This window comes from Psammomys obesus, unplaced genomic scaffold (assembly GCF_907164565.1).
Source record: "Psammomys obesus unplaced genomic scaffold, mPsaObe1.curated_primary_1811, whole genome shotgun sequence".
NCBI classification, from domain to species: domain Eukaryota; kingdom Metazoa; phylum Chordata; class Mammalia; order Rodentia; family Muridae; genus Psammomys; species Psammomys obesus.
In genome coordinates this window covers 30,231,627-30,249,146 of record NW_026596040.1, presented here as the reverse complement: position 1 = coordinate 30,249,146, position 17,520 = coordinate 30,231,627, and the positions used below count along the sequence as shown (strand labels likewise).

Below are 17,520 nucleotides of genomic sequence, written 5' to 3'. Positions count from 1 at the left end.
ATCCCAGTTTAACTTCGAAAGATGTTTAATGGATGTGCAAAGCAGAAATTCAAAATATAATAAAGATTCTAAAAATAAGGGCTCACCTAAAACTACTCAGGTACAATTTAGTTCTTCTTTGCTATTGTTTTTCCTTTTTTCCATTATCTAAAAGTGGAGGAGGAAAAAGCCATAAAACTAAATCGTCCTCCACAAGGGACAAGTTGAGTGTGGTTTTCCATTTCTCAGTGTTGTCTCTGAAAGATAACACAGCCTCGGCTGCTTAGAGGTCAGGTTCTTGTAATGGTTCCTGTAAGTCATCTTTCTAGGGGTTAATTAAGTAAACTGAATCCTAAAAGGGTTTTATTAGCAAAACTGACACTGTAAAGTGGCGCCAAGAGCATCTGCCATGACATGAATCCTCTCAAAGTGAACTGCACGGAGCCACCCAGCACCTCTTCCCAGGGTTCGCCCCTTCACTGCCAGCATCCTAGCCGTTCGCTGCATCCTGAGACCTCTGGCAAGTGAGGTCACTGGGCTCACATCGACATCCTGAACTCTACACACTCCTGTCATTTAAGTTTTTAATACAGCACAGGGCTTTTTTTTTTCAGGTGTTAATAGAAAAATCAATTTTAAGTCACAACAGCTGTGATCACTTTAAATATCACAGCTGTCTTAGGCTGAAAATAACCAATCTGAGCACATATAGCTCTGCTGCAGATACAAAAAATTGAAAATATGATAGAATGTTATCTTCTGCCCCCTCTGAAGCAGACTGTCTAATACAATGGCAAAGACCTCACTTGTGTTAACTTATAAAATCAAGCTCCCATTTCATTGCTGACCCAGCCAACAGATGGCTTAAAAGAAGAGGGAGGAGCATGGGTTTTAAGAAGTAGCCCTATGGCAATTGCCGAACATGTTTAATTATGGAAATAGTATTAACTTTGGAAGGGACTAGGCTAAACGGTCGATATCAAATTGAGAGTTCATTTACGTAAACATTTTGCTGTGAAGACAGGGGGAGATTAAGTGGGATCCATGAAACACATTAAGTGTTATTAAAGTCTGGGCGTTTCAGTGATTATAGGACGAAGAGTCATATGAACTGGTGGAAACCACCGTCTTTCAGGAAGTAATAGCATCTTATCCACAACTTTACAAGCTATAACTAGCCACAGCATGTGACAATATGCTTGCTTCTCTCTCAATCCAAATCAAATGCCATTACTTCTCAAAGAATAGAATGGCATTCTTAAAGAACATTTAAGATAAATAAAATTAAAATAAAGACAAGGACTGAACATCAGTTATTCCACGTGCACAAAGTTGAAGTAGGCGTGTGTGAACTGAACTGTGAGTAGCAAGTACTCTCAAAAGTCTAGAATTCTGTTAATGCTGCCATCTCTGCCACAGAGAAACCTAACTCAGATCTTGGGAAAATGATACTCCAGATTAAGAGCAGAAGAAAAGAGGGGAGAGCTTGAAGCGAAGCGATGGTAATGCTTCACGTCTCACATTTTCCACAAGTTTCTCGAGGTCTTTCTAGCCTCTTGGCTAGACGTAATCCGAAAATAAAAATCTCAGGTATTCCTTCTAGATGTTAGACTAAACCCGGATAAAACTGAAGAGTTGGCCATGTCTGCCGCTGAACAAGTTCTACTAAAAGTCTGACCTTCTGTTCTCCCTGGGGAGGTTCAATGCAGCAGGTACAGGGAGACCTTCCTGTCCTCTATTAGTTGCACACTAACTTCAAAGCTACACAAAATACACTGTGGTCGTTTAGTCACGATCACGACGACACACACAAAAGCAGTACAAAGTGAAAGCACACTTGTTAAACATCTATCCCAACCCCCGCGTTACACAAAAGAAGCCTAGGAAGAAAACGCCATCCACCCTGCTCAGAACTGCTAGGCTCCTCTGAATTGTAATAGCAGGTGCACAAATAATAACGGGCTGGCCAATCAACTTTTTTTTCCCCTCTGATTTGTCAGTTTATCTTAATAATGCCATTAGGAATATAAACATTTCTGCAATTTATATTTAAAAGTCAATAAAATAATGGGGTGCGGAATTTATCCTTTTTAATTTTTTAAGTAATACATTTGATTATTTTAATCACGTCAGTACTTAACTGGATGGAGTTTAAATGTGCATGTAACATCAATTTAATTTCCTTTATTCGCTAGAAAAACCTATTGAGTAATACGGTGTTATTCTCCTTACTGAAAAAAGGCACAATTTTGGGAGAAAGAAAGTCTAAAGCACATTTATATTTTGTTCCTTTCTTGGAGGTGGGACTCTAGTGCCTTCTAAATGTCTTCCATCATGAATATTTTAAGATGGTAACCAAAGGGGTGAGACTCCAAGAGGAGGTGAGCATCCATGACACATCACTAGATGGCTGACAATAAAAACAAGGGGTGTTTCCACACTGCGGGTAAACTTTATTGGGCGCCAGTAACAGGGCTGTGGTTGGTAAATGCATCAACTATTTTTAAAATGGTGTTTGAGCTTTTCCCAACATAGCAATTCCCACTTGCGCAGGCTCATTACTATTGTAGTCATTCAGTACTTTATAATCTCACCCTGAGGTTTGGAGAGGTGAAAAAGCCAAGTCAGATGTTAGGCTCCATTGTTAACATCCCCTGTTCATTTTCAGGTCAGCTACAATGGAAGCAGCTGGAATTCAACTCTTCCCCACTTGGTCCCACCAATTACCTCAATGTGCCCTCTCTCAAAATGAGTGTAATTTGGCCTGGAGGAAGGCACAGCTCTAGGTCCCTGGAGGAAGCCAACCAACTCCAGCATTTTTCCAGTGGAGTTGAAATCTGACCATCACAGCTCAGTGCTCTCACATGTCCAATTTCTCAGGTGTCTCAGCCCAATCCCTAGCCCAGGGTAAGGAGAAGGAGCTGAGCTTAAAGCAGTATCCTCTCTAAACAAAATGTTACAGCTACAGTGCTCCTTCCAAAGTTATCTGCCATAAAATGCTGCTCTGCCCTAAGAAACGAGGAAGGATCTGAATAAAACTGGAAAGGTAATAAAAGCAGCCTGGAATTTAAAGACAACATTATCAGAAAATGGAACTTTAATATTCTAGGTAGATTATGACACTGTAACATAAGCACACCTGTGAATACAAAGTTGTAGTTTGGGAGTTGGAGATCTCTAACACTTCAAAGAAGAAAGCCTAGTCATACCTCTCAAAGCATTCTCACAGGGAGGGAAATCAACTTTAATAACTCTTCTTCAGATGAAAATACTATTTTATTCAACAAAATGTAACCATTATCTTACATGATATGATAATGTACCATATAATATGTTATTATCTATTTTAAAATGTTTTAAAGAATGCAGGGATTTCCATGTTCTACCAACTCCAGGGGTAACTTCCAGCATCACCTCAGTCTATAAAATTCAATTCTTTTGTTAAAATGTCTTTATCACTTTTAACACTATTCATTTGTTTCCTGGAGTATACAGATCATTGTTGTAAGACTCTGTCCCTCTCCTAAACAGTTTATAAATGGTTTAGGAACATGCAGGACTTCATTTTTGTCACCATCCGTAATTTTTAAGTACATATAATTTTGACCCATGTCATCTTAGAGTTATGTTTGAAAGTATTAAGGGCCAATGAATAAATAAGATCTAATCAGACATATAAAAACCTGAAAACACTTGATCCTCCATCATTTTTCGTTTACAATAATGATGAGCAAATGTGCCTTTGTGTAAGTCTGACAATGTTGGAGGGCATTAAGGAAAAACATCACTAACTGCATGTGCTAGGAGGCAAGCATTTAGGTTTGCAGGGGGGAGCAAACATACGTTCCTGTTGAATTTTCTTCTCAAGGTAATAGTAACCTCTAATTTGAACAACTTTTAAAAATTTCCCAGCCATTATGTAAAAATTTATGTGTTCTCATTGGAGCAGGAATTAAGGGGCTTTTGTTCTGTTCATGATGAATCTCCTGATGGCAGACTATTAACCATGGGCATAGCCTACCAAAAAGAAAAGACACTGCAACACTTCTCACGGTGGCAGACCCAAGATTCCAGCTGGTTTGGGAATGGACACACAGAACACTCACAGTCTGCAGTTAACAGGAAGGTGAAGCTGTTTAACCAGGAAGGTTTGGAGACAAAAATTAAACATCCTCAAGCCTTTATGCTGGCTGCTCAATTTTACTAAAAATTAAAAATAAATTTCAAAAACGGAGGAGCAACAACAAAACAGACAGTAGGGATGAAACTGTGAATAAAGTACACAGAGGCGCAGGAAGCATGCAGTTCTCCAGTATAATTTCCTGTTGATCAGTTGGAAAGGTATTTAAAAACCATCCAGCTAGTCCTGTTTTCCCCTGACCGACCATTCCTTTGCCTAGCCCTCTTTTCCCTGCTCCAACATCCTTCTTTCTAACTCCTGAAACAATGCCATAACCTAGTGTTGGGAGCCGGATGCTTCCCAAGTGTCAAAACACTCAAATCTACCAGAAATCAGGAGTTAAATAAAGGGAACCACATACATATTTTCCTAAAAAATTAGCCTCCCAGCAAAAATGTTCAAACTGGCGTCCATGAATCTCAAGCAGGGATTTTTGAAAATTTAATCAGAGGCAGCTTTGCAAGAGGTAGCTACAATATCTCCAATCTCAAGATTAAGTGTCTAGTGAATATTTACCAGCTTAGACCTACAGAAAAAAATCAACAGTTTTGTTTTAAGGAATTAAATACAGAAAGGAAAACAAATTTATTGTTATCTTAAAATCACTAGTTAAAATATTCTGTATGTCAATAATATCAAATACTAACCTAACAAAAATTATATATATATATATGTTTTTCTACATGCTTTTTCTTTGATATGCTTTTCTTAAGATTAGTAAGCAGCTAAAAAAATTAGGTTTGTGATCTAAACATATTGTTTTCTGTGTTAGCAACTACACAAATATTTTTAACTAAAATGCATTTATACTGTAAAATGCATTTATAAAATTCATTCACAGCCAGAGTTATGAAATAATAATTGTTTAAAATGGCTTTTAAAATGTCAACTACAATTTCAATAGTGGAAAACTTTAAAACCTGGTACTTACTTATCTGTAACTGCCCCAGCCATGTTTTTTTTTTTTTTTTTTGAAAGGGCCATATTAAATATGTACTTAGCAATGTTATTTCTGGTGTTATTAAAATATTAATCTTTTTATGTTGCCACTTTCGATGGCAAATGCATAAGAGCTGAAGCCTTTCCACCTCACGCTTTAGCTAGGAAAATGAAGCTTGCTGACTGTCACTGTCACTTGTCCATAGGTGAACTTTGTTCCAAGAACAACTCAGAGATGAGAGAGGTCCTGTTATTCCGATGTTTGGGCAGCCTTAATATCAGAAAGGAGTCTACCTTCGTTTTCACTTTTGAACTTTCTGAAGATGAAAAGCCTGCATAAATATGACCAAACATTGGAATATAAACACAGGGAGCTTGCTCTCATTTGCCTTCTGAGATTTGATGACTTGACAAATAACTATTTCAAAACAACTAGTTTGAAACATGGTTTGAAGCTTGTTAGTATGAAGCAAAAAGAGCAATTAGAATAATCACAGGTTTCCCTATACGGCTTAACACATGCACACGCTGCCGAGAGCCTATGGTGTGATCTGAAATTACCATTAGGAAGAAATTTTGCCGCTTTTGTTTTCAATTTCATTTGCCAGAATTTTATCTGTGTAGATTTGCCATGTTTTTAGCTATATGGAACTTGACCAAATAATTACTCATTAAAATTTGAATTCGGTGAGCATGTAAACCTTGGGAAAAAAAAAAATTAGGGCTTAAACTATTGCTTTTCTTTTTCTTTTTCCCCTTTTGGTAGACCAGGTTATGTCCTAATGCCCAGTACTTCTTATGGGCTGAATGAGAACAGACAGTGGTACAATTTGACATAAGCTTGAGTTCACAACACTTAAAATAAACATTTCTCTGCCAGAAACATTTTTCTAATAGTTGAAGAATAATTCCTTTAGATTTTCATTTAGCTGAGATTGGGATTCAGTTACACATAAGACAACAATGCATAGGGAAAAAAAAAAATCACACAAAAAATTACTTGGCCAAGTTCACTGACCTCTCCCTGAGGCAAAGCTGAGTTTTACAAATGCTCTCTCATTTACACTCAAGATTTATTCTTTGGTAGCTCTTTAGTTAGGATTATTTAAGGTTTTATTTCATGAAGTCCACACTTAAGGACAAATCGCTGTCCTACATGCAAGCAATTTGGGTATAGTAATGAAGGCATTTTCTATCTGAAGGTAACAGAGCCCTTCTACGTTTTCCTTTGTCTGTCCCAAAATATCATTGATTAAAGTGTTTCTCTTGCTAGGAAGGGGGAGGAAGACAGATTTCACAAACCCTGTGTTTGCTGCTTCAAAAAGAAGATAATCATAACTGTCATGCTGTTCTGTATTCCTGCTGCAACCTAAAATCAGTGTTTGGGAATGATTTTCCATTTTTCTTCTTTTGTTTATTCACAGGGAAAAACCTGCTTCCTCTAGCCTCTCTCAGTTCAGGGAGTTCAAACTGAATTTAAACAAGTAATTGACTTGTCACTGAGGGAGAAAGGAACTCAGTGCTGGGTTGTCTGCACAGGAAAACCTGTGCCTCAGAGAGGGCCAGGCTTAACAGTTCAGGTCAGAACGCACAGGACAGTCTCTCTGTCTCTCTGTGACTGTCTCTGTCTGTCTCTCTCTCTCTCTCACACACACACACACACACACACACACACACACACACACACACACACACAGAGACATGACACACAAATAGACCCCAGACAAACAAAATTCAAGAAAGGTAAAGTCGCTTTCACGGACATGTTGAACAATTAACACATGGCATATACAATCTCCACAAGATGTCTGGCATCAAACCAAAGGCAGCTGAACGTAGAACTAGATTCAGTACAATACACACTGTAGAATAAACAGAAATCCGTTTCCCCAGGGCATGCATGAGGGTGTTTTGGAAAATGGTCTAGAACTGGCCCGTTTGTGGAACACACACAATTGGACTTTGCTGCCCCTGTCACAAAGTTAAATCTAAGCACTGCTGACCATCCACGGTTTCCAGTGTTTTCTGCTGAGGTACTACGTGGCTATTTTTTCTTAATATAATGTATGTACAGTTTTCCTCTTTCTAGTGTTTGAATCAATAGAGACACACATCACCAGATTTGTTTTTAATAAACGTCTTAAAACAGTTCCTATAAATACATTTCCTGTGACAGAGTGATCCTGATTTTATGAGTACCATCCTCAAAAAAAAAAAAAAAAAAAAAATCTAACAACCAAAATATTTGGCAACTGCGAGGGCATATTAGTGATATGATGTCATAGACAGCATTTTCTTATGGTAGAGGCAACTGGCAAGCTGTGGAAATGGAATACATATTTTTAAAAAAATTCCTTTGGGCCATAAGGAAATTAAAATGCCCAAGCCTTGACTAAAAATTTGACGATTCAAATGTTTAAGATGTAAAACTAATAATTAACATATAAAATTCACATCACTGGTTCCCCCTAAAGTTAAAAACCACAACAACTTATATTTGTTGTAATACATAGTGTAACATATAGTGTTTTCATGCATATGCATGTAATGCATAATCTTCCCATGTATAACACAATCTTCCCATGCACAGGGGCAGCAGAACCCTGGGCTCCATATCACTATTTTAGACACTTTTGCCTGCCGATCACGCTAGCATCATTTGTGAAGTTCCCCCAAAAGGTGCTTAAAAATCATTGGTACCGATTACGGTGTGCATGGGAATGTCTACGAGACAGCAGGCAAATGTCTGGACTAAGTAGGAACCCCTGACAATTGCAATTCAGATATAATTCTTTTTAAAAAAATGAGTTGCATAGGCCCACTGTTTCAGATCACAGATTTAGACACTGACCAATTTAGAACAAGCCATTTATTTCAACACCTACTTTATTTACCATATTTAACTATTGTTCTGATTACATAGGATATTCTTTAAAAAGGGACTTTTAAAGGGATAATATTTATAAGCTTGTGTTGATTTACTGATACTTCAAATTAAAAGTGATAATAATTCAACAATGGTTCATTCATACAAGTGTATGATTGTTAAACTCCTTAAGCTACACTTCCAAAAGTTCATGTATGTGTATACACACCAGTGTAGCCCACTAGAAATAAGCTATGTGTGTATACATACATATATATATATATGTATGTGTGTGTTCATATATATGTTTATATGGGCTTGCATACATATAACAGCACACACACATTTAATTCCCATGCGCCAGTCAGTACAGCTGAACTTGGCCTTCGTGGAAGCTCTGATCGGTCCCTTTTGGCCCAACTATCACACTCTGATTAAGATCAACCCAAATGTAAGTTCAAAGTACAAAATAAGAACAGTTCATAAATGGCTGCTTTTCACCCCACCTCCATTCTTTGCTATTTTAAAATGAAATTTTGTTCCTCCATTGCCCAAGTCTTTCGGAGAACACCACATACCGATTTAAAAAATATTGAAATCCTTTTCCTTCAGAGGGCCCAGGCAAAGGAAAAAAATAATAATAAAACAAACCTCCAGATGGCGAGTATAAACCTTCTGCTGGGGTTATACGCAAGATACCAGACACTTTCCCCCACTTAAATAAAGCCTTTCTGTTGGGGGGGGGGGGGCGCTGAGGAAAACGCCACACAGCACAAATAACTTACAATATTGTTACATGCACGAATGGATCCGTAGCCACCCCCTTCCTTTTTTGGCTTAAAAAATAAGCTTATATAATCCGCTCCATCAGATGTGTTACTTTTAAGTTTTTCGTCTATTTGAACCTCTTATCTCCTCTCCACTACCCATGGTTTCCAACTTAGTACGAATTTAGATAGCACAAAACCTCAGTCCGGACAGAAACTTACCCCCAATTTTCTCTCAGGCTAACCTGGGCTTCCTCAATTCTCTTCATAATCTGCTTCTCCTTCCAATCATTTGAAAGCAAAAAGAATCTGCTAGAAGTCCTTTTCCTTAATTGTTATTTTAACTCATACCTTGTAAGTTTGTTTACCTGACTGCAAACTTTCTCTCTGAGATCTACTTTCAGAAGCTTTGAAAAGCATCGATGGCTCTACAGTGGGGGGAAGGAGAAAAGGAGGAAGGCAAAGGCAACATCCCAGGGCTTGCAGATGATAAATATTTCATGGCACCGGGAAAGGTGCGGCGGTCCCGCACAACTTCGGAAACAATGCTCCCCGCCTAGAATGCTCATCCCTGTGACCATAAAACTTGTCCCCAATGCCCCTCGAAGCCGGAGTTCGCTTACCGCTTTCCCATTATAGTAGTACATCAAAGAGTTGCCGCCCATGCCCGGGATGGTGTATGCGCAGTACATGGCCTCGGATTCTTTTTTTCTCCTCAGTACCACTCTAACAACTTTTATTTCAAACTCGCTGTCCCTTTTTTTCACAACAATTCCTTCAGTTGCATTTTCCCATATGGCCGGGCCAAGCGTGGTGAATATGCAAAGCAGGAAGAGACCATTCCTGGCGGGCGGGGGAGGCCCCGGCGCTGCTGTCAGACGCTCAAGTTCGCGCAGGCTGGAAGGCGGCCCGGCCTGTGCAGCGCTGCAGCCGAGCACTCCAGACCGCTTCAACTTTTCCGAGGGGTTTTTATCGGTTCAGTCCCCCGAATAATGCCGATTCCTACAAATTCCTGCAGGCTTCACCTCCTTTGCTCTCTCTCTCTCTCTGTGTGTGTGTGTGTCCGTCCCTCTGTCTCGCTCTCTCTCCCTTTCTCTCTCCCTCTCTTTTTTCTTTTTTGTTTTGTTTTAGGCACCCCTTTTCTTCTCTAAAATTTCCACTCAACTGCCTTAGGGTAAAAGTGGAACAGGGTCCATTATTGAGCAGAATACAAATGCGGTTAATTGACTCCCCCTCTCTCTCTCTCCCTCTCTTTCTTTTTTGTTTTAATTTGATTAAAAAGCGAGTGGCAGGAAGGGAATCGTACGATGCACATCTAATAACTCTGCCATCTGTCTCTGCTGCTGGCTAGCTCCCAGCATTGTACGCAGCTGCCTGAGAACTCGATTCAGGAGGGGGGGGGGGGGCGTAGGGGAGGAAGGAAAAAAAAAAAAAAACCACACGTCTCTGACCTCGCTCAAACAGAGAGAGGGGGCAGTGTTTTCTGGCTGCTTGGTCAACAACCTACAAAATCGGGTTGCGGAATGAAACAGAGTAACCGAACGGCGGGCCCAAGGCTCGGCCAGTCTCAGGCTCTCAGACCCGGGGCAGAGGGTGGCTGCAGGAGGCGAACTTCTCCCCGCCACTGCAGCCGACTGCGTGGTCAAAAGCGAGCTAGCTGAATGCCAGGAGGCCAAACTTCCCCTCCTTGGGGCTGGGCATCCCAAACCCACACGCTCTGCAGTCTGGAGGGCTGTAGCAAAAGAGAACCCAGCTGCAACTTAAGCTTGTTTGTTTGCTGGGTTCTAAGGCAAGCTTATTGGTTAAGTCCGAATCTACCAATAGCTCACAGCTGTCAATTCCTAAAAAGGCACCTCAGAGACCCCGATTTCAGGGTTTTGTCTTACCCCAGGAGCCTGATTTCTGCATAAATATTTTAACAAGCGTTTCATGGACGTTTTCGTAAACTTAAATTTTACTAAACTTTAGAAAAACGGAAACTTTCCTTCACCTTTATTGATCACCACTGAACAATAGAATTGCAAGGTTTCTAACAAGCAGGGGGATATTTTTGTTGTCTTTTGAAAAATATATCAACTAACAAAAGGGGATTTAAAAAAAAAAAAAGGAAAGAAAAGAAAGAGGTGGGGGGAGAGGGAGGAGATGGGCTGACTTGAGCTTGCCAAATTCAGAGCATCACAGGAAAGGAGGGCCTCTGGGAATTGATCCCAAATGAAACTAAATCATTTGCATATGCCGAGGCAAATGCCACCGAGCTCACATCTACTCTTCAGAATCAACTTTAATAATGCAAAACACCTATTTCCTTACAACTCAACGCGGTAACAAAACACATACAGTATTCATAGACAACAAACGACTGCAGTGGACTGGAGAATAGAGCCTTAGTAAAGACTGGAAAGTTTCAAACACACACCACACACACACACACACACACACCCAGAGGTTTGTCTAACTCACTTGCTCTGCATTGATTCCGAAGGTCCCCAGAGGTTTGGGTAAACAGTACTTGAATTATAATCACACATTTCATTCAAATTTCATGCTTTGAGGATTTTTTCCTCATTAGAACAGTTAGTTGTCAATCTGACAGGATCCCATTTGTACCCTTATAAACCACCCTCAGTGTTTAACACCCAAGGCCAGAGTGTCCACTACCAGAGCACAGAGTGTAAAACTCAGAACTCACAGAGACGCTGGGATTTGGAGAGAGAAGTTGAGGTAGGGTTGTTCGTATTACCATTCTTTTGCTGTTCTCCTAGAAACCCTTTCTTTAGGGGACTGTCACTAGCTCTTCTCTGGAAGTGACTGCTAAGGGCCCTGGACTATTTCCATTAATCATTATCACTTTTATCTACATTAAATCTCCTTTCTTGCACATTTTGTGAACATGTGAATGACTCTCCAATGATTATATATAAACTCACACTTTGTTGGGCTATAATTCATGGTTTAAAAATTTTATTTCTTGAAGAAGGGTACAAGTAAATATTTTAATTTGATAAGGTGAAACAGACTTTAAGTAAAAACAATTATAATAGGACTGCAGCATTAAGCTTTTAGGGTTAATTAGCTGATGAAAAAAACCAAAAGATTCTAACATTTCAAAAGCACACATTTTGTACTGGTTAATAAAGATGTGCACCTCGGAAGGGTTTTTTATGAATGATGCCCAGGAGGCGGGGTGCGTTATCCAGTGGGTTTTGCTTTGCTGCCCTTGGAGTACATGTCAGTCATAGAACTCACGTCAGTGCCTTGTCAACTGAGACAGTTCTTCAGTCTCAGACTTTGGAGTTGTGTCTCTGTGACAGAAATATCATTCGTGATAAATTTTGAGGGTGGTGCGTGGGGAGTGAGCACAGACAACTGATGCTGGATAACTTAAAGAGAAGTCTGGATCTTAAGCAGCCAGTTTGCAAGGGACCCTGAGCAGGCCTTCTCCTGGTTAGCATCAGCGTGTATCGGCAATGAGGCCCCTTTCAGGACTGAGATGACAGCCAGCCTAAGCAGTGGGCCACAGCACTCGCTCTGATAATTATACCAAGCATCATTGAGGGTGCAGTAGATGGTGCAACTAGCCATCAATATTTATTAAATAATAAACATATTACTAAAAGATGTCAATATAGTTTTTTCTTCTAGAATCTAGTTAACAATTTGTTTTTGTTTTTGTTTCTTCCCCAAGAATTCTTTGCTAGGATACACCTGGAGTAAAGCGTATTTGACGCTTGCAACATTCATCTACCATGTCACATGAAACTGACTACTGCTTTTTTACTACCTCCAGAAAGGTAGACAGATATTCAGTAAGCTCTTGTGGGGTGAATGAATTACGTCTCTGAACAAGCGACTACTCCAATCCCACCGTTCTTGAAAGTAGACCCTTGGTTAATATATTCATTCACCTACTCCACAAACACTTCCAGCTAAGCTCTGTCCTAGAAAGAAATAAGACTCAGATAGGTCACATTCTACTTAACTGTGTAGCCAAGAGATACAAGCAGACTCCTGAACACAATGAAAATTATGACAACTGATTACTGCTTTAATTCAAGTAGGAACAATCATATATATTTTAAAGATTTGTGCAGCAAACTGTTTCAGGTGAAAAAAAAATAAATGTCCAACCACAGAGCACATTAAAGCTGATTCTACCCTTTTTTCCCCAGAAAGAAAAACGGCAAACTTACATAACACCAGAGACCAAATAATCCTAATACACACATACATGTCTGCCAAAATAAAGTGGGGTGGCTCTTAAACAATGAATGGACAGACAGATGGGTGGATGGATGGATGGATGACAGTCACAAGGAAGGGCTGCCATGCCCCTATCTATCATATAACTTGGTAGAACATGACAATTCCATGTCCTTGTTTAAGTCACTGACTACTTAAAAGTTTGTGTATTTGGAAGTCTTGACACTTTATTATTAACTTCTACAATGCTGTTCCCTTTTATGTAGCATAGTTGAATTAGGTAAATGTCATAAATTAGAAGATGGAATATCCATCAATCCAATGACTAACAGCAAAACAAATAAGAAAGACTATACATAAAAATCACCAAATCTGGCAAAGATCTATCCTATGGATTTTTCTCGATGAGAAAACAGTCCTCAATACATCTACAAGGATAAACAATTTAAGAGCAAAGACCTTTACTTGTTTAACTTTTACAACAGGTACTTTGTGAGATGGTACTCCATTCTCTCTTTCAAGACAGAGAACTAAAATTGAAGAGCCTTAGATGACATTTCATGAACCAAAATGAGACTGAATCAGCAGAACCAGACTAGGAACAAAGTTATGACCCCCAGAAGGCTGCCGCTGGAGGGCTGGACTATCAGTGCAAAACTGACATCATTGCTACTCTACAGCAGAGAGACCTTGGCCAAGCCAGACAGCCCAGGTGCGCGGGCCAGCTTCATCTCTTACGTTGAACACCGACTCCTTCGGAGGCTTAAAGGAGAGAAGACCGCTACCTAAGCAGATGAGCTGCGTGTAAACGAGGGAGCACTTCCTCCTTTCCTTGCTTCTGAGGTGCAAGAAAATAATCACCACCCTGAAAGGACTTCGGTCCTGGAAGTTTACTAACAAGGGGGGTTGGGGGGAAGCATAACATTACAAAGCCAAGGTAATCTCGTCATTACCAAGCAGGTATCTAATCACAATTAGTCTGGAAATTTCAGAGGAGTAGTCTGAGAAGTACATGTATGCCACGAGATATTTAACACTGATTCCTGGTGATTCCTTAGGATTCGCAAGTATGTTCCTATATCCAAAGTTAGAACAGCGAATCTTGCCACAGCAGCAGGAGGAGGTTATCTAAGCTGCTCAGAACCTCTGAGAAAATGAGTCATTGGTGAGCACAGTTGATTCATATCATTGGCTCTCCAGCAGGAGTCACTGTGAACGAGAGATTTAACTCCTCAGCTAAGTTAGTGTGGGTCTTTACATAGGAAATGCTTATACATGGACTGCCGTATTATGAAAATTTTGAATAGAGGTTACTGTTTAATATCCAAATTAAACTGCAGTGACAAAAATCCTATTAGGTTTGGCAAAATACAACTTTATTAAAGAATCTAATTACCAAAATAACAAGTCAGATACAGAGAACCTCAGACAGTCTCTCTCCTTCCTCCCTCTGTCTCCTAACCATTCCCCCACCTTTACCTGCTGTCTCCCTCTTTCTGTCCTTTCTCACTTGCTGTGAGGACTATAACCTGAGGTAGTTTTGCAACTGAGTAGTGAACTCTGATAAACCACTGTGTACATCTGCTTCTGTCTTGATCTTGGGATGTTTAGGATATAAAATACTTTCTGTGCTCTTCAAAAGCAATGAAAAGTTCTACTTAAAAAAATATTTTTCTTGGGAGGCTAGAGAGATTGCTCAGTGGTCAAAAGCATACATTGCTCTCTACCTGAGGCCCTGAGTTCGACTCCTAGCACCTACTTTAGGTAGCTCACCGCTGTTTGAAACTACAGTCCCAGAGGAATCTGAACCCTAAGGCCTTTGTGAGCTCTGCATTCATGCGTACTCCCACAACACACACACACAACCTTAAATATAATATAATAAAAAAATTAAAATTTTTCCTCATTAGAATTGTAACTTTAGTTACTACACTCATGCAGTTCAAATAAACATGCTTAAAAGATAAAATGAAATTTTTGAAATAAATAAATATGATATTAATAATGTTTAGGTAGATGCTGACAAGATGGTTCAGCGCATGAAGGATCTTGCCACCAGGCCTGACTTCCCGAGTTTGACCCCGGGTACGCAAATGTTGGGGATTTCTGCAAATCCTTCTCTGACCTCTGCATACACATTGTGGCAGGCACACACACATGTACGTGTACACACGCAATAAGTAAATGAATGGGGGGGAGTAAAATACAAAAGAATTATCAGATAAAGTAAAGGTCGTCAGCATCATTTCAGTGGCATGAAAATGCTCTCCTGGCATGATAATTTTAAATTAGTGTAGGTGACCAGATAATGCAGCTTTAGTTTGGAAGCTGATCTTACTACACAAATATATATCAAAACGTTAGCAGAGACTATGAAATTGAATTTCTGCCGTGACTTCCTAGATGTGAGTTCCTATGTAATCTTCAACTCGATTCTTTTATGGCTTGGGTTCATGTGTCGACATTCAAATAGCTTATGACATGATCAAATATTTATTTTCTTCATGGCTGGACAGATAGCTTGTAGTCATATTGATTGTAAGCACTTCACACTGATTCCTAAGGTAAGCTGTGAAGGGTATTTGTTTTGAACCAGATTTGTTCCATAAATGTTTGACTTTAACCACTGGGCTATATTCTTCCTCCTCAGGAAAAAAAAAAAAAAAAAAAAGAGCTCTTCCCTTTCCATTGTGTAGTATTCTTAGCAACTACACAGATATGTTATTTAGGAGACCTACAGAGTCGATGAGAAAACCAGGTTCCTGGATCCTTGTGCGCTACCTCTGGCTGGACTCATGCCCCATTCTTGTACTTACTTTCACCTTTCTGTGGTAAAGAATTCCACTAGTACACCTTTTACATAACTGATCTCAACAGCTACGAAATTCACTGAGCCAGAGGTCTAAGATGCCATTTCTCTTACAGATGGGCCAGCCTGAACTAACTTACTATATAAGATAAAGTTGGACATCAGCTTGCAAGAGCAGAAGACACAGATGGGTCAGTTTGACCCTGGTGGGAGCTGTAGGCTACCCTAGGATAATAGTTCAACCCTCATTGCCTCAAGTTCACACCAGTGTGAGTAAGCTCAAAACCCAGACACACCACTGAGCCTCTCAAATACAAAGTGAACTCATGAACTACAAACAACCATGCTTCTGAAGACAGAGAAAGGGCATCTTATTCAAGAGAGGGAACTCACCCCCACCCCCACCCCCCAGGCCATCAGACTCTCCCCCCAGGGAGTATAGAAATGTTGTTTTTTGTTTTTTAATCATTAATGTTAACACAGGGTGATCCATAGTCAGTCTCTAAGCATCGTATACAAACAAACCACTTCTATTTTGGTACAGTGAGGAAGCATCACACTGGACAATATGAAAACAGTGGCTGAGGAAGTTGACTCAGATTGCAGTACTTCCTAGACTGTGAGCTTGAAGGCATACCACAAATCTGAATCAAACAAAGTGTGAGGACCACTGTGTGTTCCTTCACAGTGATGCACAGCTTAAAAAAATGCCTCAAAGTTAAAGGGGAAAATTCTGAGTCTATTTGTTAGGCTAAAGAACTACTTTTGAAAACTTTTTTTTTTTTACTAAAAATGGATTGATGAAGCTCCTTAAAATCTGTACACAGGATGGACAACAGAACAACACACTTTTTAAAAACTTATGAATAGATATTTGGCTTCCCAGTACATTGCTCAATAATTGGGGTGGGGTAGTATCACAATGAAAGTAATTTTCATTCAAAATAGACTAATTGTCTAGGGCTTGTGAATCCCCTCTGGAGTGGAATTCTAGCAATTTCCTGAGGTTTCTGTTGATTACATTTAATAGTTTGACATCACTGAGCAAGTAGAACAGCAAATTGCTGGACAGAGAACAAACAGCTTGCAAACACTGCGGAGACAAACCCTGGCGAAGCCTGTCACACAGAGTATAGGTAACAAGAGCTAGAGACCTTTAAGGTGAAGAATGCAAGCACAGCAGCATCATGCTGCCGTCCGAGTGTCTATTTCCTGTTCCTGTTTTATAAGGATTCTGCTTAAACTGCTCTTTGGTGTAACTGGAAGCTGATCACTTTGTGCTAGAATTGATGGCATTTTTGAGGAGGAAGCAGGAAGAGGTTACCGTTGGCCGGCCTAAGGGCAGTGGAATGGGTCACACCGGCAAGTGATTCATCCCTGTTCCCAGTGCCGTGCTCAACTCTAAATGACCTGGAAGCGACCTTTGGTTCTGTCAATCTTAAGTCCCCACTCTACATATAACCACAGGTACGACCAGCACGGCACAGGCGAGACAAGCCTTGCATCATGTTCATCAACAGACCGGGCGAATCTCATGAGGAACTAAAAAAAAAAAAAAAAAAAAAGCTACGGTACAATTAAGAAAAAATTCTGGGCCTCCACTAGGTAAGCTGGAACAAATGAGTGAGGATTCATCTAACACTAACAACATTAAAATAAGAAATGCTCAGTAAAAGTTTGATGTTGACGTGTGCTGACTTTTAACGTTAGACCAACTTATTCATGATGCGTGGGGACTACCCAGACAAAATGTGCAGAGGTGGGGGTGGGGGCAGGGGTG

The 17,520-nt window shown here is 39.9% G+C and overlaps 1 protein-coding gene across 13 annotated transcripts in view; it reads right to left on the bottom strand.

Annotated features, from left to right (window-relative positions):
• The window catches only part of Tcf4 (transcription factor 4), a 341,388-nt gene that overhangs the window by 84,840 nt on the left and 239,028 nt on the right, over nucleotides 1-17,520 (bottom strand). For 2 of the 13 annotated variants that reach the window (XM_055622511.1, XM_055622516.1), the window contains exon 1: nucleotides 9,355-10,018. The exons of 9 other annotated variants lie outside the window; for them this stretch is intronic. In XM_055622511.1, the coding sequence (XP_055478486.1) occupies nucleotides 9,355-9,423 (69 nt within the window). In that variant the 5' untranslated portion in view covers nucleotides 9,424-10,018. Of the gene's footprint in view, nucleotides 1-9,354; nucleotides 10,020-17,520 lie in introns of those variants that run through there. 2 more of the 13 variants (XM_055622512.1, XM_055622510.1) reach the window with 2 other exon arrangements.